Source organism: Pelodiscus sinensis, chromosome 1, assembly GCF_052426305.1.
Source record: "Pelodiscus sinensis isolate ZL-2025 chromosome 1, ASM5242630v1, whole genome shotgun sequence".
NCBI lineage: Eukaryota > Metazoa > Chordata > Testudines > Trionychidae > Pelodiscus > Pelodiscus sinensis.
Window position 1 is genome coordinate 358,294,849 of NC_143052.1, and position 27,312 is coordinate 358,322,160.

The 27,312-nt window shown below is 49.1% G+C and overlaps 4 protein-coding genes across 4 annotated transcripts; 1 reads left to right on the forward strand and 3 right to left on the reverse strand.

The window, feature by feature from the left end:
• Positions 1-739: 739 nt before the first annotated feature.
• Positions 740-1,675, reverse strand: LOC149526126 (olfactory receptor 52R1-like). The gene has a single exon (XM_089774648.1). The coding sequence runs from the start codon at positions 1,673-1,675 to the stop codon at positions 740-742; it is 936 nt and encodes a 311-aa protein (XP_089630774.1).
• A 5,491-nt stretch (positions 1,676-7,166) lies between these two features.
• LOC102462743 (olfactory receptor 52R1-like) lies at positions 7,167-8,114 on the forward strand. The gene has a single exon (XM_075919722.2). It carries the CDS (start codon positions 7,167-7,169, stop codon positions 8,112-8,114), a length of 948 nt encoding a protein of 315 aa, XP_075775837.2.
• Positions 8,115-12,895: 4,781 nt separating this feature from the next.
• On the reverse strand, positions 12,896-23,375 carry LOC102462500 (olfactory receptor 52R1-like). The gene is made up of 3 exons (XM_075919723.2): positions 23,128-23,375; positions 14,085-14,252; positions 12,896-13,943 (listed from the first exon to the last, which is right to left on the reverse strand). The coding sequence occupies exon 3, from the start codon at positions 13,838-13,840 to the stop codon at positions 12,896-12,898; it is 945 nt and encodes a 314-aa protein (XP_075775838.2). The 5' UTR covers positions 13,841-13,943; positions 14,085-14,252; positions 23,128-23,375.
• Positions 23,376-25,310: 1,935 nt separating this feature from the next.
• On the reverse strand, positions 25,311-26,306 carry LOC149526127 (olfactory receptor 52R1-like). Its single transcript, XM_089774699.1, has one exon. It carries the CDS (start codon positions 26,244-26,246, stop codon positions 25,311-25,313), a length of 936 nt encoding a protein of 311 aa, XP_089630825.1. The 5' UTR covers positions 26,247-26,306.
• Between the last annotated feature and the right edge of the window lie 1,006 nt (positions 26,307-27,312).

The following is a 27,312-nucleotide window of genomic DNA, read 5'->3' on the forward strand; positions in this document are numbered from 1 at the left end:
CCAAGTGAGAGGGGAGGGGTCACAAGGGAAGAGGTGAAGAACTGTCACCAGACGGGTTGGCGGAGACGGGGCTGAGCAGGGCTACAGGGGCCCAGTTATGAGCAGTTAAAAAGGTTGGAGCATAATGAGTGGTACAGAGATGGATTCCCCGGTTTGTGTCATAGATGCAGCCCTGGAAGGCCATGAAGCTGTTTAATGTCTCTCTAAGGGTATGTCTAGACTCCATGGCGCTGCCGACAGAGCCATGTAAACTAGTTTACCCAACATAGTCAATGAAACGGGGATTTAAATGCTCCCTGCTTCGTTAAAATAAAAATGGCCGCCGTGCTGTGCTGACAACTAGCTGATTCGGCACAGCGCGGGAGTATAGACGCGGATCGATTGACAAGGGAAGCCTTTGTCGACTCCTCCCTAATGCCTCGTGAAACGAGGTTTACAGAATCGGTCGACTAAGGCTTCCCTTGTCGATTGATCTGTGTCTAGACTCCCGCGCTATGCCGGATCAGCTGATTGTCGGCACAGCACGGCGGCCATTTTTATTTTAACGAAGCAGGGATTATTGAAATCCCCGTTTCATTGACTATGTGGAGTTTACTAGTTTACATGGCTCTGTCGGCAGCGCCATGGAGTCTAGACATACCCCAATGCCCAGGCATGGATTTAGGGAAGAGAACTCAGCACTTGTCACCAGCCAGTTCAGGAGAACCTTGGTCTGAGGATCAGAGCACCAGGGAAAATGTTACTCTGTCTGAATTATGTGCCGCAGCAGCCTGTCTCGGATCTGTTTGGTTCTCACCCCATATATGATGGGGTTCAGCATGGGGGGCACTAGCAGGTACACATTGGCCATGAGAATGTGGAAATACAGGGGCACTTGGTGGTCATACCGGGATATGAACATGGAGAAGAGAGCTGGAATGTAAAAAGCTAAAATGACACAGAGGTGGGAGCTGCAGGTCCCAAAAGTCTTGAGCCGGGCATCCTTGGTGGGGAGGCTGAAGATGGCCCTGAGGATCAGGATATAGGACAACGTCAAGGAAAACACATCCATAACAGTCACCAGGAGTGTTAAAATGAGGCCGTAGTAATTACTGATGTGGGTGTCAGCACAGGCTAGTTTCACCACAGCCATCAACAGACAGAACGAGTGGGAAATGACATTGCTGCGGCAATATGGCAACTGTCTCGCCAGGAAGGGAGAGGGCAGTGAGAAGATGCAGCTGCGCAGCACCACGGCCAGGCCTATCTTGGCAACCACAGAATTTGTGAGGATGGTGGAATGTCTTAGGGGATGGCAGATGGCCACGTAGCGATCCAAGGCCATGGCCGCAATGATCCCAGACTCCATCCCTGAAAAGCTACCTATGAAGAACATCTGGATGAGGCACGAACCAAACTCGATCTCCCTGGAATTGAACCAGAAGATGCTCAGTGTTTTGGGCAGGGTGGACGTGGGCAGGACCAAGTCGGTGACAGCCAGCATGCAGAGGAAATAGTACATGGGTCTATGGAGGCTCGGTTCTATCTTTACGATGGACAGGATGGTGAAGTTTCCCAAGAGGGCTATGATGTACATGGCGCAGAAAGGGATGGAGATCCAGCCATGGGCGGCCTCCAGGCCAGGAATGCCCAGCAGGATGAAGATGGAGGGGTTGGTTGTGTTGGAATCTGTCATGGATCAGGAGAAAAAAATGGCCAAGTGTCTTTTGCATGTACCGTGCACTTCCCTGACTTCCTGAATGTGCCCAGGTTCTCTGATGATGATCATAGAACAATTCCCTGGAAGGAGAGACAATGTTGATGAGAAACACGATTCGCACTGCTGGCGGCTCTTCTCACATGTGAAGCAAACTCCTCACTCTTCACACAATGAAAAATAACATTGACATTATTCAGGGAAGTGAATTCTGAGCCACTTATCCAACTCATTCAAGTTCCCTATTTTCTGGTGCTCTTTGGGTTGGTAACTCCTACATGTCGTGGGGTGGGAAAACTCAGTAGGCACCAGCAGGAAACACAAACATGGATACTGGTCATCCCTTCTTGTTCCAGGCTGCATTCATCTACCTGAACCTTCAGAATCTGAGACTGAAAAAATAAAGCTTTTTCAAGATTTGTACCATGGGAAAACTGGAACACACTTTGGGGAAAAGACTTTGGTGTTGCTGATAGCAACTCAATTGAAACACCTGCTCAATCCCAGCAGTGGGCAAAGAGAGACCATGTTTGGATACCTAAGGAATGGGATGCAGGACAGCCTGCACTGGACATGCGCTCAGCGCTGGTCACCTCTTCTCTGTAAAGGACACAGCAGATAGAAAGGGATTACTTCAGCCAAAGTTGAAAGATACAAACACCAGCGTTTTGAGCTGACCAGTCAGCTATCTCATTTGGAATGAGAAGTGCATAACAGGGCAGCAGAAATGCAAAACCAAACACTCAAGGAAACAGTGGACCAATTGGAGGTTGAAAGTAAACTAAAAAAAAAGGAATGTATTAAAATCATAGAATCATAGAATATTAGATCTGGAAGGGACCGCGACACGTCATCATGTCCAGCACCCTGCCCTCAAGGCAGGACCAAGCACCATCTAGGTCATCCCTGACAGAAGTTTGCCTAACCTGCTCTTAAATATCTCCAATGAAGGAGATTCCACAACCTCCCTGGGCAATTCATTCCAGGGTTTAACCACCCTGACAATTAGGAAGTTTTTCCCAATGTCCAATCTAAACCTCCTTGGCTGCAATTGAAGCCCATTGCTTCTTGTCCTGTTATCAGAGGTCAAGGAGAACAATTTTTCTCCCGCCTCCTTGTAACACCTTTTAGGTACCTGAAAGTCTTTTTCATGACCCTTCTCAGCCTAGATCTGGGATCATCTCGACTTTTTCAAATTCCTCCACATCTTTCCTGACGTATGGTCCCGAAATACTCCCATTGAGGCCTAACGAGAGCAGAGTAGAGCAGAAGAATTGCTTCTTGCCTCTTCCTTACAACACACCTGTCAAAGAAACCCAGGATGATATTTGCCTTTTTCCCCCCAATAGTGTCCAGCTGTTGACTCATATTGAGCAAGTGGTCCAGTATCGCTGTTAGATCCCATTCGCAGAAGGTTAGGAAATAATGGAAAATGTGACATGGGATTATTTTTAAAAAGTGTAGGAATATAATAAATGTCAGTCGGCAACATGATTTATGGAGGAAAGGTCCTATCAAATATACCCAATTTCATCCTAGAACGAGACTACATGGTTGGTTGATCAATGGAATCAGGGATTCAAAGGACTTTCATTAATCTGTGGCATTTGATTTCGAGAGAGAAATCTTCAGCTAATGCACAAAGGGCTGAGTTAGAGCTAGGAAAGGATTTTAGTGCTTCACATGGTGGAGTTTGTCTATGTCATGCCAGTCCCCGGGTCCACGTTTCCACAAGGATGTTAACGTCTGGAGTCAGTGCAGAAAAGAGCCACTGAAATGGCTGCGACTGGCGAAAACCCCAGAGAAAGCGAGAGAATGAAACCGCTTGATTTATTTCCCTTAACTGTTACTAACAGACTGAGTAACCAGGCAGAACAAGGCCCGGATGGCTAGGAGCAGAAACCAGACGCTGTTTAGTTAGAAATAGTTAGAACTCCTGGAGATAAACCATACGGAGAAGCTGCGAAAGGAAGCAGTGAAATCCCCAACTGCTCCTGCCGCCTCTGCACATGCAGACTGGGGGTTTGCTGGGAGATTTGCTTGAGGGGTTGTCTCAATGTAAAACTCCACAGCAGCCTTTTCCTTCGTTGTAGACGGAAGCAAGTAGCAGGGGGCCACAAATCAATGGAGGTAACGACCTCCCGGAGAGGTTCAATGGGCTTGTCGCAATGCTTCCATAGCCACCTCTGCCAGGACTGCTTATATAGCCACAATTGAAAATGAAATTGTGGCACAGCTGAGGCCACATCGGGACCCAATTCTCGCATCACCCCCATCAACTACAAAAAGGATGTGGAAGCATTGGAGAGCATCCAGCACAAGGTGACCAAAATGATGAGGGAGCTGGAGCTTATGGCCTAAGAAGAGAGTCTGAGGGATTTGGGCTTGTTTAGTCTGCAGAAGAGAAGAGTGAGGGGGGATTTGAGAGCAGCCTGCAACTTCCTGAAGAGACGCTCCAAAGAGGATGGAGAGAGGCTGTTCTCAGTAGTGACAGATGCAGAACGAGGAGCAATGGTCTCAAGTTACAGTGGGGGAGGTCTAGGTAGGATACTAGGGAAAACTATTTCCCTAGGAGGGTGGGGAAGCGCTGGCCTGGGTTCCTGGGATGGTGGAATCTCCATCCCTAGAGGTTTCTAAGTCCTGGCTTGACCAAGCCCTGGCTGGGATGATTTAGTTGGGTTGGTCCTGCTTTCGGGAGGGGGCTGGACTCAATGACTCCTGAGGTCTCTTTCAGCCCTGGGATTCTGTGATACTATGAAAAAAGGCCAATGCAGTGTTATGGGGCAGGAGCAGAGGCCCGACATGCCAGTCACGGGAGGTGATATCACTGCTCTACTGGGAGCTTGTTATACATCAGAAAAAGTTGCGTGTCCGATTCTGGTCACTGCTGGACAGAGAGATGCAGAGAACCTGGAGAGGACCCAGAGGCGAGTGACAAAGTTGACCCAGGGGGTGGAACACCAGCCCTCCGAGCAAAGGCTGGTGTAAGGGGTGATGTTGAGTTTGCAAAGGCAGCAATGAAGGGCGGCCAATACAACTCTCTTCAAAGACTGAAAAGGAGCCAGAACAAGATGGGGAAAGTTGTTCTCCCTCTGCCAGAGCGCACAGCACAGGAGGCAAGAGGGTCCAGTTACAGCCGAGCTGATGCAGACCAACTATCCAGCTAGAATTCCTAACCACCGCAGGGAAGGGAAAGATGCTCTGGGAAGTAATGGAAGCTCCTTCACCGGTCAGTTTCCAAACTACGGTGGCTATTAACGTCCACGACATGAGCTAGACACAACCAACCCTGCGTCCCTGCAGGGGTTAGAGGAGCTGACCCGTGTGGTGCCTCCTAAACTGGGGCTCTTGGACATAAAATCCTGGTGTAGAAAAGGCCCTATAAAAATAAGTCAAGGGGCTCAGTACAGGGGGGAATGTAATGCCCTGTGTTGTACAGGAGGTCAAACTGGGAGCACTAACGACAACTCCTGACTCTAACCCTACGAGTCTGTGGATAGAGAGAGCCGAGCAGGCATTTCTATTGGCTGCGTCTCACGACGCGCAGACAGGAGAACCATTGATTCCATTGAGTTGCTGAACATATGACCCTGCGGCTATGTCTACATTACAGGTGTTTTGCGGAAGAGCAAATGCAAATAGAGTGCTCAGTTGCATATCTCGCAATCTCATTTGCATATCTTCTTCTGATCCTTTGTGCAGAAGAGGCTTTGCAATAAAAAGCCATGTGTAGACAGAGCCATTTGTCGGGGAAAAAAACCCACTTTTGTGCAAGAGCCTGTAAACCACTCTGCATTAACACACAGCTGCCCCCGGGACTCTCACTCCAAGGGGAGCTTCGCCTCAGTGAGGTCTGAGTACAGAGCCGCCTACAGCCCCAGAATCTGGCTTGTGTTGGAATCTACTGAGCCCTTCCATCCGGAAGGATCCCCCTTGCCACTGAAATGCAGCCACCATGGGAGAGACCATCAGGCATCCGAGAGCAGGGGGCACAGCACAGAATGGTGTTTTGGACACTAGTACTCATGTCCGATGGCGAGGGTGCTGGGGTGTTGAATGGCCACGCAGAGGAGAACGGACCAGAGACTTACTCTCTTGTCACCCACAGGCTCATTGCACCGGGATGGGAAGCTGTCGAGCTCCTTAGCAAGGGATGGGTCCCTGTGAACTTCCCCCGCAATCTACCTCAGCTTGGTGTGTCCCGCCCGCCTCTCATCCCGTGTCACCCCACGAGAGCACCCAGGTGTCTGTTAACGTTGAACACTAAGCGGAGCCGAAAGGACCCAAATCTCGTCTGTGCCCCTCACACCCATGGTTCACTGAGTTCATCATGCAGGTGAGATCGTCCCCAACCATGGTACCTGTGAATTCTGAGTCAACAGCGTCCTCCCTGGGAACCTCTCTCGCGACCGCACCAGCAGCAACATCCGAGAGCAACCCAGGGGTGAGCCAAGCGCAGTGTTTATAACTCAGCTGCGCTCAATCCCCATGAGGGTCCCTCGACCTCCAGAGGAAAAAAAAACCCAACAGCCAAAGACAAGCTCAGCACACAGCAAGAAATCCACAAACACAAACACACACTACAGACAGCCACTTCCCTCAAGGGTCCTGTATTAGCTCCCTCCTCTATCTGGAGAACTCCCTCTCCAAATTCCCTCTGAACAGCCCCTTTTTGCAAGCTTCCTACTCTTTGTAATGCGTTAGATAGCTTCCCAATTATCACCCCTAATGTCATTAACTCACAGAAACTTCCCCTATTATCACCCCTATGTCATTTCCTCACAGAAACTAACCTTCCCCCCTCTGCCCCACTCTGTTCTAAAATTTGAGTTGTCAATTTCACATGTGTTCATTTTTTTGATTGTATCACTTTGGTATATATGGTTGTGCCGATTTTCTTCCACATATTGATCTGAGAAAGTGCGTCTGGCCCTCGAAAGCTCATCACCTAATAAACCATCTTGTTAGTCTTTAAAGTGCTACATAGTTCTGTCTTTTGTTTCAGCTACACCAGACTAACACGGCTGCATCGCTTTCACTATTCGCAATAGTAGAGACTCTCTAGCTTGGTTTTCCTTGCATTAAGGAAGTCTGACGAATACCCCGTATCCACACTCATGTTTCCTGCTAGTGCCTTAGAAGGATTTCCCCATCACGAAGTGTAGGAATTAATGATGCAGCAAGTACTGTAAGATATGGAATTGGTATTAGTAGGGTCAGGTCTTTATAGTTACTTTCTATAAATTTTGAAAATGTTATTTTTTCAGTGTGAAGGAAGAGCAGTCTTATTCACTCATATAAAGCCACCAGCAGAGCATATTGTGTGTCATACTCACAATGTCTCTCCATCCAGGTATTTGTGCCATGACCCTCACCCTGCAACCGGGGCACATACAGGAAGCCAGAGGAACGTAAGGTAAATACAGGACACTCGATTCTGTCTCAGACTTGGACACCTCCTCCCTGATCCATGTCAGATTCCAACACAAGTGCCTTCACCAACCCCTCCACCTTCATCCTGCAGGGCATCCCTGGCCTGGAAACAACCTACACATGGATCTCCATCCCCTTCTGCACCATATATGCCACAGCTATCTTGGGCAACATCACCATCATGTTCATCGTGAAGACGGAGCAAACACTCCATGGTCCCATGTACTATTTCCTGTGCATGCTGGCCACTATCGACCTGATTCTGTGTACATCCACCTTGCCCAAAACACTGAGCATCTTCTGGTTCAATTCCAGGGAGATCAGTTGCAATGCCTGCCTCGCCCAGATGTTCTTCATTCACTGCTTCTCAGCGATGGAGTCTGGGATCCTTGTGGCCATGGCTTTTGATCGCTATGTGGCCATCTGTGATCCCCTGAGACATTCCACCATCCTGACCAACCGGGTGGTGGCCAAGATCGGCCTGGCTGTGGGGATGCGCAGTGGTATATTTGTGCTGCCCTACCCTCTCCTAACAAGGCAGTGGCTTTATTGCAGAACCAACATCATCCCCCACTTGTACTGTGGGCACATCGCCGTGGTGAACCTGGCCTACACCGACACCCGAGTTAGCAGTTACTACGGCCTCTTTGTGCTCTTCTCTGTAAACGGTGTTGATATCATTTTTATCATTGTGTCCTACATTCACATCCTCAGGGCCATCTTCCGCCTCCCCACCAAGGAGTCCCGGCTGAAGACTTTTGGCACCTGCAGCTCCCACCTCTGCGCCATCTCAACTTTGCACATCCCAGATTTAATCGCCTCCCTCTTGCGCCGGTTTGGCCACAACGTGCCCCTTAGTTTCCTCATTCTCTTCGCTAACGTGTATCTTGTGGTGCCCCCCATGCTACACCCCATCGTCTATGGGGTTGGAACCAAGCAGATCCGCGACAGGCTGCTCCTGCTGTTTACACATAAAGAGTCCTAAACTTTTTCTCCCAGGGAACGGGCTTTTGGACTAAGCTCCATGCAGACCTGGCTAGTGGCATGGTACAGAAGCCTTCTTCCTTGAATCACTTACTGAATGCTCAGAGAGACACTAAACACTTTCGGTGGCCTTACTGTGCTGTGTTAGGAGGGTGAACTGGGGAATCAGTCAATGTACAAGACACTTGATTGTCATCTTTCTAGTTCCTGATAGACATGAAACGCATGAATCAACACCTCCTCTTCTCCCTCTTCTCTCAAGACCTTGTTCCTTACTCCTTTCTTCTCCTCCACTTCTCAGTGGCTGGATCTTTTTCATCATCCTGACCCCCTGCCCAGTTGTAAGGGAGCCATTTCAGATTTTTATATCGGTTGACATTAAGTGTGATTCCTGGGGTTACTTAAGTTCTTGACAAATATGGTTTTGTTTGGTTTTTTTGGCAGATAACTTAGCAATGAGCTGTCAGGAGCACAGTATGTAATTCCTATATAACAGAAAGAAAATTAAATAAATATTGGACCCACTCATCTCTAAAACCAGTGTGTTCTTACATCTTGGAGCAAGTGACTGAAGGGACACTGCTTAGGGTTAACATTTTCATATCTATTCTGACTTTGTTGCTAACTTTGTGGGAGAAAGACCCCATCGGGACTCCCAGGTTCTATCTCAGCTCTGGGAGGGGAGTGTGGCCTAGTGGGTTACCGCAAGGGGCAGAGACATCTGGGGTCCCCATGAGAGTACAAGAGTGGCCACGCTGGGTAAAACCAATGGTACATCTAGTCCAGTGCTGTCTTCTGACAGTGTTCAATGCCAGGTGTTTCTGATGGAATGAATCACAGAAATCATCAAGTGCCCCACTCTTAACTTCTGGCAAACTGAGGCTAACGACACCATCATTGCCTATTCTAGATAACAGCTGTTGATGGATTTATCCTCCATTCACATCCATATTTCCTAATGGACAGGTTAGAGTTTGGGCACCTACAACATTCTCTAGCTGAAAATTCAACAAGTTGCCAATGAAGAAATTGTTCCTTTTGTTTGTTTTCAAAACTGATGCCTATTAATGTCTTTGCAGTAAATAGCATTACCTTATGCAATCGCTCCACTCTCATACCCCTCCCCCATCATCTATTTTCCTATAGAGAAGAGGAGTTGAGTTCAGGGGGTAGTGACCAACAGCTCAATGTCTGATTGGAGGTTGGCATTAAGGGTCAACTCTAGGGCCAATTTTGTTCAACATCTTTATTAGTGACTTGGATGATGGAATGGATTGCACCTTCAGGAAGCTCGCAGATGCTTCTAAACTAGACAGAAAGGTCAATATGTTGGAGGGCAGGGATAGGGTCTAGCATGATCTAGAGAGGATTAGACCAAAAAAATCTGATGAGGTTCAACAAGGACAAGTGCAGAATCCTGCCCTTGGGATGGAAGACGCCCAAGCATTGTTACAGGCTGGGGACCAACTGGCTAAGTAGCAGTTGGGTACAAAGGTCTTTGGGATTATAGTGGATGAGAAGCTGGATATGAGTCAACAGGGCACCCTTGTAGCCAAGCAATAATGGCATATTAGGGTGCATTAGGAGGAGCATTGCCAGCAGCTCTAGGAAGAGATTATTCCCTTTTTTTCAGCGCTGGTGAGCCGTGTTCCCGCTAAGATTTTCCATCCCCGAGTGGAGTGAGTTTTGTCTTGTGCGCCGAGATCATGGGTGTTTGTTTGGATGTGCACCACTGTGGCACCCACCGGGGCCTGCTCCCCAGTGACTCTCCCAGGTAGCGCCGCCTTGCTGCCATGTTGGAAGGGACCGATCCCTTCCCATCCCCCGATCCTGCACCTAGGAGGGTGTTGTTTTCCTGCCACCCTTCCCCCCACACTGAGCACAGGCTGGGAGCCAGAAAGCTCATGCTAGCTCCTACCACATGGGTACAGCATGCCTGGGCCTCAGTTTCCCTTCAATAGCCATTTGATAGTGCTTAGCGCTGAAGGAGCCATGGGTCCTTAGGGATTATTTCGGGTTAGGAGGCAGGGGCAGGAATATTTCGCCAAATGGCAGGGAAACACCTCTGACCCTGGAATGGGCTCTTGCGGGTAGAAGCCCCTTGCCCCTGGGACATTCAGCCTGGACAGCAAGGGGAAGAACACAAGAGGGAAGAATCCTGCCATGACTCAGGGGAGGTGGCTGGAGCCCCGAGGGGCTGTTGCAGCTGGTGGCAAGTGCTTGGAAACATTAGGCAGGAGCCAGCAGGAAGCCAAGGGGGCTGTTTCCCCCAGCGAGGGGCTAAGCAGAGGGGAGAGGTTTATTGAGGGTGTGGGCTGCCAGCCGGGCCTTTTAGCTCTGGGTTTAGTCCCTGCCAAGGGCCTGCGAGTGGGGGAATCTGAGACCTCCCTAAACCAAAGCTGTGGAGATCTCAGCTCATCAAACCAGTTGTGTCTCCTCATGATGCACCCCCTGCCACATGGCCAGAGCCCCTGAGGAAGCCTCCTGCCATGTGGATTCTCTGGCCCCCAGCAGCTGGATGAACAGCTGCCGCCACGCGGCCTGACCCCCAACCCCGGAGCAGCTGGGCAGTTCTTACATGGCCCTGGCTGCAGCCCAAGGGAGTCGGGACAGCAAAGAGCTGCCCAGCTGATCCCCCACTCGCCCACCACCACCAGCAGCAGCAGCTCCCCCGCTTCCACCAGCACGCTGCTGCGTGGCTCTGTCAAGGAGGTGGGCGAACGGAGAATTGTTTGTGCGCGGCTGAGCAGGCACACACCTGAGTGGGGACTAAGATGGTGAGGCCTCATCTGAGGTAGTGCACCCAGTTCTAGCCCCGCCCCATTCCAGAAAGAATGTGGATGCATTGGAGACAATCTAGTGGGGAGCAAGAAAAATGATTATCGGACTGGAACACATGACCTATGAGGAGAGGCTGAGGGATTTGGGCTTGTTCAGTCTGCAGAAGAGTAGAGAGAGGGAGGATTTAATAGTGGCCTTCAACTACCTGAAGGGAGGTTCCAAAGGGGATGAGGAGAGGCTGTTCTCAGTAGTGATGGATGATAGAACTAGGAGCAATGGTCTTAAGTTATCTCGGGGGAGGTCTAGGTTGTATATTAGAAAAAACGATTTCCCTAGGGGGTGGGGAAGCGCTGGGAGGGGTTCCCTACGGAGGGGGTGGAATCTGCATCCGAAGAGGTTTTTAGGTCCTGGCTTGGCAAGGCCTGGCTGGGATGGTTGAGTTGGGGTTGGTCCTGCTTTGGGCAGGTGACTGGACTCGATGACTCCTGAGGACTCTTCCAGCCCTGGGATTCTGTGGTTCTATATCATTCCATGACGCTAGCCGCAGAGTGAGATAACTCATCCCCACAGTGTCCCCACCTTGGCTCCCTCACCCCCTCAATCTACTGCTATTGTCGCTGGTGGGAGGGAAGCAGGGGAAAGGGAAACCAGAAAAAAATCCAACCCCCATGTCCCTAGTGATAAAACCGAGCAAAGCTCTAGGTGGGAAAAATATCACAAAACTTACTATAATGTTTCTGCACCTCGAATTTCGGCAGCACCAAGTGGATCAGAATACATATGTACCAGACCTCTCTGTGGCTCTCAGCTCCTCTCCAGGGTCATCGGTCCTCTAGCAAAATCAGCAGTGGGAAAGAAGAAAGCTCCAAAGATGCGCCTCCTGGTGCTCATGGGTGTGACCTTAAATTCTCTCTCAGCCCCTAAGTAGAAACTTCAGCGATGATACTCCCTGCAGCAAAACAATGGGGTCTTTGAGGTTGCCTCTGCCCTGCAGCCTGTTCTACCTGGCAATTGCCATGGACTCTCTGTGAGGTCACTGCCTCCCAACTTCCTTTGACCAATAAGCTGAGGTGCCGCAAAAGACCCTTGTGATGTCACTGCCATAGCCCTGCCCAGCCCTGCACTGAAGGGCCAATGTCCTTCCCTGGCCAGTTGCTTTGCATGTTTGAGCTGCTCCTCCCGTGTCAGCCGCACACTCCGTGTTAATTCTGTGGATCGAGCAGGCTGCAGAGGCTGCTAAATTGTTGACCCTCAGTTTGGCATTGATTTGTAGACTTTAAGTTCTGAAGAGATTTTTAGACCATCCCTTCCATGCCCACCCCGCTGCAGAGACACTGGAGAAAATTGGCTTTTACCCAGAATGCCATTGCTCTCTTCTTCTGTCCAGGAGTGATCCCCTTAGCTGAAAATATTTTTCAATGACCAGCCTATTTACAGATGGATGCACCGGCCCCAGCCTCCAGCCTCTGAGCCAAGGAGTGTGGGCAAACAGTCCAGGGAAAGACACAAGGACTGAGACAGTTCTCACACAACCAAGCACAAGGCAATCGGGTTTCCACCGCTCTGGGTTTTACAAAGAATCTCTCGAGGGTTGTTTTGTTTTTCATTTTTCAGTTTGATTCTGTGGCCGGGCACCATTGGTGGTTGCCAGGTGCCCCCTTTTCAACCAGAAGAGTCCCTGGAAAGACACAAGGACAAAGGATGATTTAGTTGGGTCGGTCCCTTGTCGACTGATCCGCGTCTGGACTCCCGCGCTATGCCGGATCAGCTGATTGTCGGCACAGCACGGCGGCCATTTTTATTTTAACGAAGCAGGGATTATTGAAATCCCCGTTTCATTGACTATGTTGGGTAAACTAGTTTACATGGCTCTGTCGGCAGCGCCATGGAGTCTAGACACACCCTTACGCCCAGGCATGGATTTAGGGAAGTGAAGTCAGCACTTGTCACCAGCCAGTTCAGGAGAACCTCGGTCTGAGGACCAGAGCACCAGGGAAAATGTTACTCTGTCTCAATTATGTGCCGCAGCAGCCTGTCTCGGATCTGTTTGGTTCTCACCCCGTAGATGATGGGGTTCAGCATGGGGGGCACTACCAGGTGCACATTGCCCACGATAATGTGGAAATACAGGGGCACATAGTGGCCATACCGGTGTGTGAACATGGAGAAGAGAGCTGGGATGTAAAAAGCTAAAATGACACAGAGGTGGGAGCTGCAGGTCCCAAAAGTCTTGAGCCGGGCGTCCTTGGTGGGGAGGCTGAAGATGGCCCTGAGGATCAGGATATAGGACAACATCATGCAAAACAAATCCGTACCAGCCACCAGGAGTGTTAAAATGAGGCCATAGTAATTACTGATGTGGGTGTCAGCACAGGCTAGTTTCACCAAAGCCATCAACTGACAGAACGAGTGGGAAATGACATTGCTGCGGCAATATGGCAACTGTCTCGCCAGGAAGGGAGAGGGGAGTGAGACAATGCAGCCGCGCAGCACCACGGCCAGGCCTATCTTGGCAACCGCAGAATTTGTGAGGATGGTGGAATGTCTCAGGGGATGGCAGATGGCCACGTAGCGATCCAAGGCCATGGCCGCAATGATCCCAGACTCAATCGCCAAAAAGCTATCCATGAAAAATATCTGGGTGAGGCACGAACCAAAATCGATCTCTCTGGATTTGAACCAGAAGATGCTCAGTGTTTTGGGCTGGGTGGTCGTGGGCAGGACCAAGTCGGTGACAGCCAGCATGCAGAGGAAATAGTACATGGGTCCATGGAGGCTCGGTTCTAGCTTCACGATGAACAGGATGGTGAAGTTTCCCAAGAGGGCTACGATGTACATGGCGCAGAAGGGGATGGAGATCCAGCCATGGGCGGCCTCCAGGCCAGGAATGCCCAGCAGGATGAAGGTGGAGGGGTTGGTGAAGTTGGTTGTGTTGGAATCTGACATGGATCAGGAGAAAAAATGTCCAAATGTCTTTTGCATGTACCGTATACTGCCCTGACTTCCTGAATATGCCCAGGTTCTTGGATGACGATCATAGAACAAATACCTGGAAGGAGAGACAATGTTGATGAGAAACACGACCCGCATTGCTGGGGGCTCTTCTCATATGTGAAGCAAACTCCTCACTCTTCACACAATGAAAAATACCATTGACATTATTCAGAGAAGTGAATTCTGAGCAACTTACCCAGCTCATTCAAGTTCCCTATTTTCTGGTGCTGTTTGAGTTGGTAACTCCTACATGTCATGGGGTGGGAAACCTCAGTAGATACCAGCAGGAAACACAAACATGGAGACTGGTCATCCCTTCTTGTTCCAGGATGCATTCACCCGTCTTATCCCTCAAAACCTGAGACTGGGAAAAAAGAAAGCTTTTTCAAGATTTGTACCATGGGAAAACTGGAACACACTTTGGGGAAAAGACTTCGGTGTCGCTGATAGCAACTCAATGGAAACATCTGCTCAATCCCAGCAGTGGGCAAAGGGAGACCACATATGGATACCTAAGGAATGGGATGCAGGACAACCTGCACTGGACATGCGCTCAGCGCTGGTCACCTCTTCTCTATAAAGGACACAGCAGATAGAAAGGGATTACTTCAGTCAAACTTGAAAGATACAAACACCAGCGTTTTGAGCTGACCAGTCAGCTATCTCATTTGGAATGAGAAGTGCATAACTGGGCAGCAGAAATGCAAAACCAAACACTCAAGGAAAAAGTGGACCAATTGGAGGTTGAAAGTAAACTAAAAAAAAGGAATGTATTAAAATCATAGAATCATAGAATATTAGAACTGGAAGGGACCGCGACAGGTCATCCTGTCCAGCCCCCTGCCCTCAAGGCAGGACCAAGCACCATCTAGGTCATCCCTGACAGAAGTTTGCCTAACCTGCTCTTAAATATCTCCAATGAAGGAGATTCCACAACCTCCCTGGGCAATTTATTCCAGGGTTTAACCACCCTGACAATTAGGAAGTTTTTCCCAATGTCCAATCTAAACCTCCTTGGCTGCAATTCAAGCCTAGTGCTTCTCGTCCTGTTATCAGAGGTCAAGGAGAACAATTTTTCTCCTGCCTCCTTGTAACACCTTTTAGGTACCTGAAAGTCTTTTTCATGATCCTTCTCAGCCTAGATCTTGAATCATCTCGACCTTTTCAAATTCCTCCACGTCTTTCCTGACGTATGGTCCCCAAATACTCCCATTGTGGCCTAACGAGAGCAGAGTAGAGCAGAAGAATTGCTTCTTGCCTCTTCCTTACAACACTTGTCAAAGAAACGCAGGATGATATTTGCCTTTTTTCCCCCAATAGTGTCCAGCTGTTGACTCATATTGAGCAAGTGGTCCAGTATCGCTGTTAGATCCCTTTCGCAGAAGGTTAGGAAATAATGGAAAACGTGACATGGGATTATTTTTAAAAAGTGTCGGAATATAATAAATGTCAGTCGGAAACATGATTTATGGAGGAAAGGTCCTATCAAATATACCCAATTTCATCCTAGAACGAGACTACATGTTTTGTTGATCAATGGAATCAGGGATTGAAAGGACTTTCATTAATCTGTGGCATTTGATTTCGAGAGAGAAATCTTCAGCTAATGCACAAAGGGCTGAGTTAGAGCTAGGAAAGGATTTTAGTGCTTCACATGGTGGAGTTTGTCTATGTCATGCCAGTCCCCGGGTCCACGTTTCCACAAAGATGTTAACATCTTGAGTCAGTGCAGAAAAGAGCCACTGAAATGGCTGCGACTGGCGAAAACCCCAGAGAAAGCGAGAGAATGAAACCGCTTGATTTATTTCCCTTAACTGTTACTAACAGACTGAGTAACCAGGCAGAACAAGGCCCGGATGGCTAGGAGCAGAAACCAGACGCTGTTTAGTTAGAAATAGTTAGAACTCCTGGAGATAAACCATACGGAGAAGCTCCGAAAGGAAGCAGTGAAATCCCCAACTGCTCCTGTCGCCTCTGCACATGCAGACTGGGGGTTTGCTGGGAGATTTGCTTGAGGGGTTGTCTCAATGGAAAACTCCACAGCAGCCTTTTCCTTCGTTGTAGACGGAAGCAAGTAGCAGGGGGCCACAAATCAATGGAGGTAACGCCCTCCCGGAGAGGTTCAATGGGCTTGTGGCAATGCTTCCATAGCCACCTCTGCCAGGACTGCTTATATAGCCACAATTGGAAATGAAATTGTGGCACTGCTGAGGCCACATCGGGACCCAATTCTCGCATCACCCCCATCAACTACAAAAAGGATGTGGAAGCATTGGAGAGGGTCCAGCACAGGGTGACCAAAATGATGAGGGAGCTGGAGCACATGGCCTAAAAGGCGAGTCTGAGGGATTTGGGCTTGTTTAGTCTGCAGAAGAGAAGAGTGAGGGGGGATTTGAGACCAGCCTGCAACTTCCTGAAGAGATGCTCCAAAGAGGATGGAGAGAGGCTGTTCTCACTAGTGACAGATGGCAGAACAAGGAGCAATAGGCTCAAGTTGCAGTTGCGGGAGGTCTAGGTGGGATATTAGGGAAAACTATTTCCCTAGGAGGGTGGGGAAGCAATGGGATGGGTGCCTGGGATGGTGGAATCTCCATTCCTGTAGGTTTCTAAATCCTGGCTTGACCAAGCCCTGGCTGGGATGATTGAGTTGGGTTGGTCCTGCTTTGGGCAGAGGGCTGGACTCAATGACTTCTGAGGTCTCTTTCAGCCCTGGGATTCTGTGATACTATGAAAAAAGGCCAATACAGTGTTATGGGGCAGGAGCAGAGGTACAACATGTCAGTCACGGGAGGTGATATCACTGCTCTACTGGGAGCTTGTTATACATCAGAAAAAGTTGCGTGTCCGATTTTGGTCACTGCTGGACAGAGAGATGCAGAGAACCTGGAGAGGACCCAGAGGCGAGTGACAAAGTTGCCCCAGAGGGCGGAACACCAGCTCTCCGAGCAAAGGCTGGTGTAAGGGGTGATGTTGAGTTTGCAAAGGCAGCAATGAAGGGCGGCCAATACAACTCTCTTCAAAGACTGAAAAGGAGCCAGAACAAGATGGGGAAAGTTGTTCTCCCTCTGCCAGAGCGCACAGCACAGGAGGCAAGAGGGTCCAGTTACAGCCGAGCCGATGCAGACCAACTATCCAGCTAGAATTCCTAACCACCTCAGGGAAGGGAAAGACGCCCTGGGAAGTAATGGAAGCTCCTTCACTGGTCAGTTTCCAAACTACGGTGGCTATTAACGTCCATGACATGAGCTAGACACAACCAACCCTGCGTCCCGGCAGGGGTTAGAGGAGCTGACCCGTGTGGTGCCTCCTAAACTGGGGCTCTTGGACATAAAATCCTGGTGTAGAAAAGGCCCTATAAAATAAGTCAAGGGGCTCAGTACAGGGGGGACTGTAATGGCCTGTCTTGTACAGGAGGTCAAACTGGGAGCACTAACGACAACTCCTGACTCTAACCTTACGAGTCTGTGGATAGAGAGAGCCGAGCAGGCGTTTCCATTGGCTGCGTCTCACAACACGCAGACAGGAGAACCCTTGATTCCATTGAGTTGCTGAACATATGACCCTGCGGCTATGTCTACATTACAGGTGTTTTGCGGAAGAGCAAATGCAAATAGAGTGCTCAGTTGCATATCTCGCACTCTCATTTGCATATCTTCTTCTGATCCTTTGTGCAGAAGAGGTTTTTGTAATAAAAAGCCATGTGTAGACAGAGCCATTTGTCGGGGAAAAAACCCACTTTTGTGCAAGAGCCTGTAAACCTCTCTGCATTAACACACAGCTGCCCCCGGGACTCTCACTCCAAGGGGAGCTTCGCCTCAGTGAGGTCTGAGTACAGAGCCGCCTACAGCCCCAGAATCTGGCTTGTGTTGGAATCTACTGAGCCCTTCCATCCGGAAGGATCCCCCTTGCCACTGAAATGCAGCCACCATGGGAGAGACCATCAGGCATCCGAGAGCAGGGGGCACAGCACAGAACGGTGTTTTGGACACTAGTACTCATGTCCCGTGGCAAGGCTGCTGGGGTGTTGAATGGCCACGCAGAGGAGAACGGTCCAGAGACTTACTCTCTGTCACCCACAGGCTCATTGCACCGGGATGGGAAGCAGTCGAGCTCCTTAGCAAGGGATGGGCCCCTGTGAACTTCCCCCACAATCTACCTCAGCTTGGTGTGTCCCGCCCGCCTCTCACCCCCACGTCACCCCACGAGAGCGCCCAGGTGTCTGTTCACGTTGAACACTAAGCGGAGCCGAAAGGACCCGAATCTCGTCTGTGCCCCTCACACCCATGGTTCACTGAGTTCATCACGCAGGTGTGATCGTCCCCAACGATGGTACCTGTGAATTCTGAGTCAACAGCGTCCTCCCTGGGAACCGCTCCCGCGCCCGCACCGGCATCAACATCCGAGAGCAACCCAGGGGTGAGCCAAGTGATGTATTTATAACTCAGCTGCGCTCAATCCCCATGAGGGTCCCTCGACCTCCAGAGGAAAAAAAACCCAACAGCCAAAGACAAGCTCAGCACACAGGAAGAAATCCACAAACACAAACACACACTACAGACAGCCACTTCCCTCAAGGGTCCTGTATTAGCTCCCTCCTCTATCTGGAGAACTCCCTCTCCAAACTCCCTCTGAACAGCCCCTTTTTGCAAGCTCCCTACTCTTTATTTCCAAACCTTTAACAAGTTATCAATCCATGAGAGGACCTTCCCTCTTCTCCCATGACTGCGTCCTTTGCTTAAGAGCTTTGGTGAGGGATCTTGTTAAAGGCTTTCTGGATGTCAACATACACTATATCTATTGGACCCCCCTTCTCTACATGCTAGTTGACCCCTTCAAAGAACTTTAGTTGATTGCTGAAGCACGATTTCCCTTTACAGAGTCCATATTGATTTTCCCCCAAAAAATTATGTTCATGTATTTGCCCAACAATTATGTTCTTTATTAGATTTTCAACCCATTTGCCTCTTCACATGGAGAAAGTGCTGGAGCCCATACGCACTGAAAACACCAAGCTGGAGCTCCTCTGCCTCCATATCGCTCCCATCCCCTGGGGCTGGGGTAACCAGTGTGTTTTAGATCTGCCGCTCTGTAGCAATCCTGCGGGCTCAAAATCCCAACAAAAGGCTGCCAAGCCGAACAGGGCAGCAGCTCTCCCTGCCCCACGTCTTGTGAGCAGCCTTCAACCATGTCTATGAAGCAGGCTACAGTGGGACATTCCACTATCTAATAAACTTGGGTCAAAGAACTATCAATTTTCCTTCCCACTTTTCTATCTGAATATTTTCCTCTGAATCAGTTTTATTGATTTTTTTCCAGCTTTTCAGAATTAGTCTTCGTGGAGCATGGAGTGTCTGTAGACAGTATTGCTTTGGAAAGCTACTCTGTCTGTCCATTTGAGTGTCATCGGTTTCGTTCTTTTATTTTCCTCTCTTCTAGAATATGATTTTTTTTATCTTTTCATGAAGCAAAACAGTGGCCGACTTTTCATTCCGCTCACATATGACAGCCTGCCCCATTCTCGCCATCTCTCTTGGAAATCACCTTTCTATCTGCTGTACCCTACACTGAGAGTGGGAGACCAAAACTGAGCAGATGTCCACGTTTTTCTGGGTGACACGTTTTTCTCCATCCCATTCCCTAGGCAGCCAAATCTTGTCTTTGTTTTTACCACTGCTGTGAAAGGAAAGGTGTTTCTTGGAGCTTCTATCGACGACATCCAGGTCTCTTCCCTGATTTACGGTCTAGTTGGGATGGTTCACCCAACACATGCCTTGGCAAAGATTTCATTTGTTTCCCCCACTCTTACCTTTTGAGTAAGTGGATGAATGGATAACTCCCAATAGTAGAACTTTAAAGACTAACACGATGGTTTATTAGGTGATGAGCTTTCGTGGGCCAGACCCACTTCCTCAGATCAATATGTGGAAGAAAATCGGCACAACCATATATACCAAAGTGATACAATCAAAAAAATGAACGCATGTGAAATTGACAAATCAAATTTTAGAACAGAGTGGGGCAGAGGGGGGAAGGTTAGTTTCTGTGAGGTAATGATATGGGGGTATTAATAGGGGAAGTTTCTGTGAGTTAATGACATTAGGGATGATAATTGGGGAAGCTATCTTTGTAATGGGTGAGATAGCCTCCCAATTATCACCCCTAATGTCTAGTGGCATGGTGCTGAAGCCTTCTTCCTTGAATCACTTACTGAATGCTCAGAGAGACACTAAACACTTTTGTGGCCTTACTGTGCTGTGTTAGGAGGGTGAACTGGCGAATCAGTCAATGTACACGACACTTGATTGTCATCTTTCTAGTTCCTGATAGACATGAAACGCATGAATCAACGCCTCCTCTTCCACCTCTTCTCTCAAGACCTTGTTACTTACTCCTTTCTTCTCCTCCACTTCTCTGTGGCTGGATCTTTTTCATCATCCTGACCTCCTGCCCTCCTGTCCACTTTTGTCGACAAAACTATACCTGTGTCTACACTACCGCTGAGTTCTGTCAACATAATGTTGACAGAACTCAGCAGTTTTGTCGACGCTGGTAAACATCATTTTACGTGGCATAACGCCTTCTGTTGACAAAGTTCTGTTGACTGAAGGTGTTATTGCATGTAAACTGTCCTTTGCGTCTACACTACCATGTCGACAAAGCAGCTTGCTTTGTCGACAGAACTGAATGTAGTGTAGACCCTCTTTGTCGACAGAAGCTTTGTCGACAGTATCTGTCGACAAAACTTCTGTAGACAAAAGCCTGAAGTCTAGATGTACCCTAAGTGTGATTCCCAGGGTTACTTAAGCTCTTGACAAATATGTTTTGGGTTTTTTTTGGCAGAAAACTTAGCAATGAGTTTTCTGGAGGACAGTATGTAATTCCTATATAACAGAAAGAATATTAAATAAATATTGGACCCAATCATCTCTAAAACCAGTGTGTTCTTACATCTCGGAGCAAGTGACTGAAGGGACACTGCTTAGGGTTAGCATTTTCATATCTATTCTGACTTTGTTGCTAACTTTGTGGGAGAAAGACCCCATCGGGACCCCCAGGTTCTATCTCAGCTCTGGGAGGGGTGTGTGGCCTAGTAGATTACCGCAAGGGGCAGAGACATCTGGGGTCCCCATGAGAGTACAAGTGTGGCCACACTGGGTGAAACCAATGGTACATCTAGTCCAGTGCTGTCTTCTGACAGTGTCCAATGCCAGGTGTTTCTGACGGAATGAATCACAGAAATCATCAAGTGCCCCACTCTTAACTTCTGGCAAACTGAGGCTAACGACACCATCATTGCCCATTCTAGATAACAGCTGTTGATTGATTTAGCCTCCATTCACATCCATATTTCCTAATGGACAGGTTAGAGTTTGGCCACCTACAACATTCTCTAGCTGAAAATTCCACAAGTTGCCAATGAAGAAATTGTTCCTTTTGTTTGTTTTCAAAACTGATGCCTATTAATGGCTTTGCAGTAATTAGCATTACCTTATGCAATCGCTCCACTCTAATACCCCTCCCCCATCATCTATTTTCCTTCAGACAAGAGGAGTTGAGTTTAGGGGGTAGTGACCAACAGCTCAATGTCTGATTGGAGGTTGGCATTAAGGGTCAACTCTAGGGCCAAATTTGTTCAACATCTTTATTAGTGACTTGGATGATGGGATGGATTGCACCTTCAGCAAGCTCGCAGACGCTTCTAAACTAGACGGAAAGGTCAATATGTTGGAGGGCAGGGATAGGGTCTAGCATGACCTAGAGAGGATTAGACCAAAAAAATCTGATGAGGTTCAACAAGAACAAGTGCAGAATCCTGCCCTTGGGATGGAAGACGCCCAAGCATTGTTACAGGCTGGGGACCAACTGGCTGAGTAGCAGTTGGGTAGAAACGTCTTTGGGATTATAGTGGATGAGAAGCTGGATATGAGTCAACAGGGCGCCCTTGTAGCCAAGCAATAATGGCATATTGGGGTGCATTAGGAGGAGCATTGCCAGCAGTTCTAGGAAGAGATTATTCCCTTTTTTTCAGAGCTGGTGAGCCGTGTTCCCTCTAAGATTTTCCATCCCCGAGTGGAGTGAGTTTTGTCTTGTGCACCGAGATGATGGGTGCTTATTTGGATGTGCACCACTGTGGCATCCACCGGGGTCCTGCTCCCCAGTGACTCTCCCAGGTAGCGCCTCCTTGCTGCCTTGTTGGAAGGGAGCGATCCCTTCCCATCCCCCGATCCTGCACCTAGGAGGGTGTTGTTTCCTGCCATCCTTCCCCCCACACTGAGCACAGGCTGGGAGCCAGAAAGCTCATGCCAGCTCCTACCACATGGCTACAGCATGTCTGGGCCTCAGTTTCCCCTCAGTAGCCATTTGATAGTGCTTACCGCTGAAGGAGCCATGGGTCCCTGGGGATTATTTTGGGTTAGGAGGCAGGGGCAGGAATATTTTTCCAAATGGCAGGGAGACACCGCAGGCACACAAGTGGGGACTAAGATGGTGGGGTCTAAGATGGTGAGGCCTCATCTCAGGTAGTGCATCCAGTTCTAGCCCCCCCGCCCCCCATTCCAGAAAGGATGTGGATGCATTGGAGAGAATCTAGTGGGGAGCAAGAAAAATGATTATCGGACTGGAACACATGACCTATGAGGAGAGGCTGAGGGATTTGGGCTTGTTCAGTCTGCAGAAGAGTAGAGTGAGGGAGTATTTAATAGTGGCCTTCAACTACCTGAAGGGAGGTTCCAAAGAGGATGAGGAGAGGCTGTTCTCAGTAGTGATGGATGATAGAACTAGGAGCAATGGTCTTAAGTTATCTCGGGGGAGGTCTAGGTTGGATATTAGCAAAAACGATTTCCCTAGGCCGGTGGGGAAGCGCTGGGATGGGATTCCTACGGAGGGGGTGGAATCTGCATCTCTACAGGTTTTTAGGTCCTGGCTTGACAAGGCCTGGCTGGGATGGTTGAGTTGGGGTTGGTCCTGCTTTCGGCAGGTGACTGGACTTGATGACTCCTGAGGACTCTTCCAGCCCTGGGATTCTATGGTTCTATATCATTCCATGTCGCTAGCCGCAGAGTGAGATAACTCGTCCCCACAGTGTCCCCGCCTTGGCTCCCTCACCCCCTCAATCTACTGCTATTGTCGCTGGTGGGAGGGAAGCAGGGGAAAGGGAAACCAGAAAAAAATCCAACCCCCATGTCCCTAGTGATAAAAACGAGCAAAGCTCTAGGTGGGAAAAATATCACAAAACTTACTATAATGTTTCTGCACCTCGAATTTGGGCAGCACCAAGTGGATCAGGCTACATATGTACCAGACCTCTCTGTGCCTCTCAGCTCCTCTCCAGGGTCATCGGTCCTCTAGCAAAATCAGCAGTGGGAAAGAAGAAAGCTCCAAAGAGGCGCCTCCTTGTGCTCATGGGTGTGACCTGAAATTCTCTCTCAGCCCCTAAGTAGAAACTTCAGCGATGATACTCCCTGCAGCAAAACAATGGGGTCTCTGAGGTTGCCCCTGCCCTACAGCCTGTGCCACCTGGCTGTTGCCATGGACTCTCTGTGAGGTCACCGCCTCCCGACTTCCTTTCACCAATAAGCTGAGGTACCACAAAAGACCCTTGTGATGTCACTGCCACACCCAGCCCTGCTCTGAAGGGCCAATGTCTTTCCCTGACCAGTTGCTTTGCATGTTTGAGCTGCTCCCCCCGTGTCAGCCCCACACTCCGTGTTAATTCTGTGGATCGAGCAGGCTACAGAGGTTGCTAAATTGTTGACCCTCAGTTTGGCATAGATTTGTAGACTTTAAGTTCTGAAGAGACTTTTAGACCATCCCTTCCATGCCCACCCCGCTGCAGAGACACTGGAGAAAATTGGCTTTTACCCAGAATGCCATTGCTCTCTTCTTCTGTCCAGGAGTGATCCCCTTAGCTGACAATATTTTTCAATGACCAGCCTATTTACAGATGGATGTACCTGCCCCAGCCTCCAGCCTCTGAGCCAAGGAGTGTGAGCAAACAGTCCAGGGAAAGACACAAGGACTGAGACAGTTCTCACAGAACCAAGCACAAGGCAATCGGGTTTCCACCTCTCTGGGTTTTACAAAGAATCTCTCGGGGGTTGTTTTGTTTTTCATTTTTCAGTTTGATTCTGTGGCCGGGCACCATTGGTGGTTGCCAGGTGCCCCTATTTCAACCAGAAGAGTCCCTGGAAAGACACAAGGACAAAGGATGATTGACTTGGGGGTTGGTCCTGCTTTGAGCAGGGGGCTGGACTCGGTGACTCCTGAGGTCTCTTCCACCACTAGGATTCCATGATTTTAAGGACTCAGATGGTTCACACACATTCAAACAAGAGTCAATCAGGTTTCCACTTCTCTGGGTTTTCAAAAGAATCTTTTGAGGGTTGTTTTCTTTTTTGTTTTGATTCTGTGGCCGGGCGCCATTTGTGGCAGCCAGGTGCCCTTTTTTCAACCAGAACGCGCAGTTGGAAAGGGGCTCTGGAAGTGTTCAATTCCTGCATGGCAGCGGAAGTTGGGTCATTAAGGCATGGCAGCCTCAGCTCAGCTGGGGATGACTCCTGGTGGGAGGCAGGCTCCAGGCCACGCTGCAATAACTGGCTTAGCAACAGGAGCTGAGGGGGCCCAGCTGGAGAGGGGAGGGATGTGGAGTCAATCCAGTGAGTGATGAAGTCGGGGAGGAACTGACCAAGTGAGAGGGGAGGGGTCATGAGGGAAGAGGTGAAGAACTGTCACCAGACGGGTTGGTGGAGATGGGGCTGAGCAGGGCTACAGGGGCCCAGTTATGAGCAGTTAAAAAGGTTGGAGCATAATGAGTGGTACCGAGATGGATTCCCCGGTTTGTGTCATAGATGCAGGCCTTTAAGGCCATGAAGGGGATTAATGTCTCTCTAAGGGTGTGTCTAGACTCCATGGTGCTGCCGACAGAGCCATGTAAACTAGTTTACCCGACATAGTCAATGAAACGGGGATTTAAATGCTCCCTGCTTCGTTAAAATAAAAATGGCCGCCGTGCTGTGCCGACAATTAGCTGATCCGCCACAGCGCGGGAGTCTAGACGCGGATCGATTGACAAGGGAAGCCTTTGTTGACTCCTCCCTTATGCCTCGTGAAACAAGGTTTACAGGAGCAGTCGACTAAGGCTTCCTGTGTCGATTGATCCACGTCTGGACTCCCGCACTGTGCCGGATCAGCTGATTGTCGGCACAGCACGGTGGCCATTTTTATTTTAACGAAACAGGGATTATTGAAATCCCCGTTTCATTGACTATTTTGGGTAAACTAGTTTACATGGCTCTGTCGGCAGAGCCATGGAGTCTAGACACACCCTAATGCCCAGGCATGGATTTAGGGAAGAGAACTCAGCACTTGTCACCAGCCACTTCAGGAGAACCTTGGTCTGAGGACCAGAGCACCAGGGAAAATGTTACTCTGTCTGAATTATGTGCCGCAGCAGCCTGTCTCGGATCTGTTTGGTTCTCACCCCATAGATGATGGGGTTCAGCATGGGGGGCACTAGCAGGTACACATTGGCCATGAGAATGTGGAAATACAGGGGCACATGGTGGTCATACCGGGACACGAACACGGAGAAGAGAACTGGGATGTAAAAAGCTAAAATGACACAGAGGTGGGAGCTGCAGGTCCCAAAAGTCTTGAGCCGGGCATCCTTGGTGGGGAGGCTGAAGATGGCTCTGAGGATCAGGATATAGGACAACATCATGCAAAACACATCCATAACAGTCACCAGGAATGTTACAATGAGGCCGTAGTAAGTACTGATGTGGGTGTCAGCACAGGCCAGTTTCAACACAGCCATCAACTGACAGAACGAGTGGGAAATGACCTTGGTGCGGCAATATGGCCACTGTCTCACCAGGAAGGGAGAGGGCAAGAAGAAGATGAAGCTGCGCAGCACCACGGCCAGGCCTATCTTGGCAACCGCAGAATTTGTGAGGATGGTGGAATGTCTCAGGGGATGGCAGATGGCCACGTAGCGATCCAAGGCCATGGCCGCAATGATCCCAGACTCCATCGCTGAAAAGATACCCATGAAGAACATCTGGGTGAGGCACGAACCAAAATCGATCTCCCTGGAATTGAACCAGAAGATGCTCAGTGTTTTGGGCAGGGTGGTTGTGGGCAGGACCAAGTCGGTGACAGCCAGCATGAACAGGAAATAGTACATGGGTCCATGGAGGCTCGGTTCTATCTTCACGATGAACAGGATGGTGAAGTTTCCCAAGAGGGTTATGATGTACATGGCGCAGAAAGGGATGGAGATCCAGCCATGGGCGGCCTCCAGGCCAGGAATGCCCAGCAGGATGAAGATGGAGGGGTTGGTTGTGTTAGATTCTGTCATGGATCAGGAGGAAAAATGTCCAAGTGTCTTTTGCATGTACCGTGCACTTCCCTGACTTCCTGAATGTGCCCAGGTTCTCTGATGATGCTCATAGAACAATTCCCTGGAAGGAGAGACAATGTTGATGAGAAACACGACCCGCACTGCTGGCGGCTCTTCTCACATGTGAAGCAAACTCCTCACTCTTCACACAATGAAAAATAACATTTACATTATTCAGGGTAGTGAATTCTGAGCCACTTACCCAACTCATTCAAGTTCCCTATTTTCTGGTGCTCTTTGGGTTGGTAACTCCTACATGTCGTGGGGTGGGAAAGCTCAGTAGGCACCAGCAGGAAACACAAACATGGATACTGGTCATCCCTTCTTGTTCCAGGCTGAATTCACCCATCTTATCCCTCAAAACCCGAGACTGGGAAAAAATAAAGCTTTTTCAAGATTTGTACCATGGGAAAACTGGAACACACTTTGGGGAAAAGACTTCGGTGTCACTGATAGCAACTCAATGGAAACACCTGCTCAATCCCAGCAGTGGGCAAAGAAAGTCCATGTTTGGATACCTAAGGAATGGGATGCAGGACAACCTGCACTGGACATGCGCTCAACGCTGGTCACCTCTTCTCTATAAAGGACACAGCAGATAGAAAGGGATTACTTCAGTCAAACTTGAAAGATACAAACACCAGCATTTTGAGCTGACCAGTCAGCTATCTCATTTGGAATGAGAAGTGCATAACTGGGCAGCAGAAATGCAAAACCAAACACTCAAGGAAAAAGTGGACCAATTGGAGGTTGAAAGTAAACTAAATAAAAAAAGGAATGTATTAAAATCATAGAATCATAGAATATTAGAACTGGAAGGGACCGCGACACGTCATCATGTCCAGCCCCGTGCCCTCAAGGCAGGACCAAGCACCATCTAGGTCATCCCTGACAGAAGTTTGCCTAACCTGCTCTTAAATATCTCCAATGAAGGAGATTCCACAACCTCCCTGGGCAATTTATTCCAGGGTTTAACCACCCTGACAATTAGGAAGTTTTTCCCAATGTCCAATCTAAACCTCCT

What these genes read in the sequence shown, in the direction of transcription:
- LOC102462743 (XM_075919722.2), top strand. Translation starts at nt 7,167, where the DNA reads ATGTCAGATTCCAACACAAGTGCCTTCACCAACCCCTCCACCTTCATC.
- LOC149526126 (XM_089774648.1), bottom strand. Translation starts at nt 1,675, where the DNA reads ATGACAGATTCCAACACAACCAACCCCTCCATCTTCATCCTGCTGGGC.
- LOC102462500 (XM_075919723.2), bottom strand. Translation starts at nt 13,840, where the DNA reads ATGTCAGATTCCAACACAACCAACTTCACCAACCCCTCCACCTTCATC.
- LOC149526127 (XM_089774699.1), bottom strand. Translation starts at nt 26,246, where the DNA reads ATGACAGAATCTAACACAACCAACCCCTCCATCTTCATCCTGCTGGGC.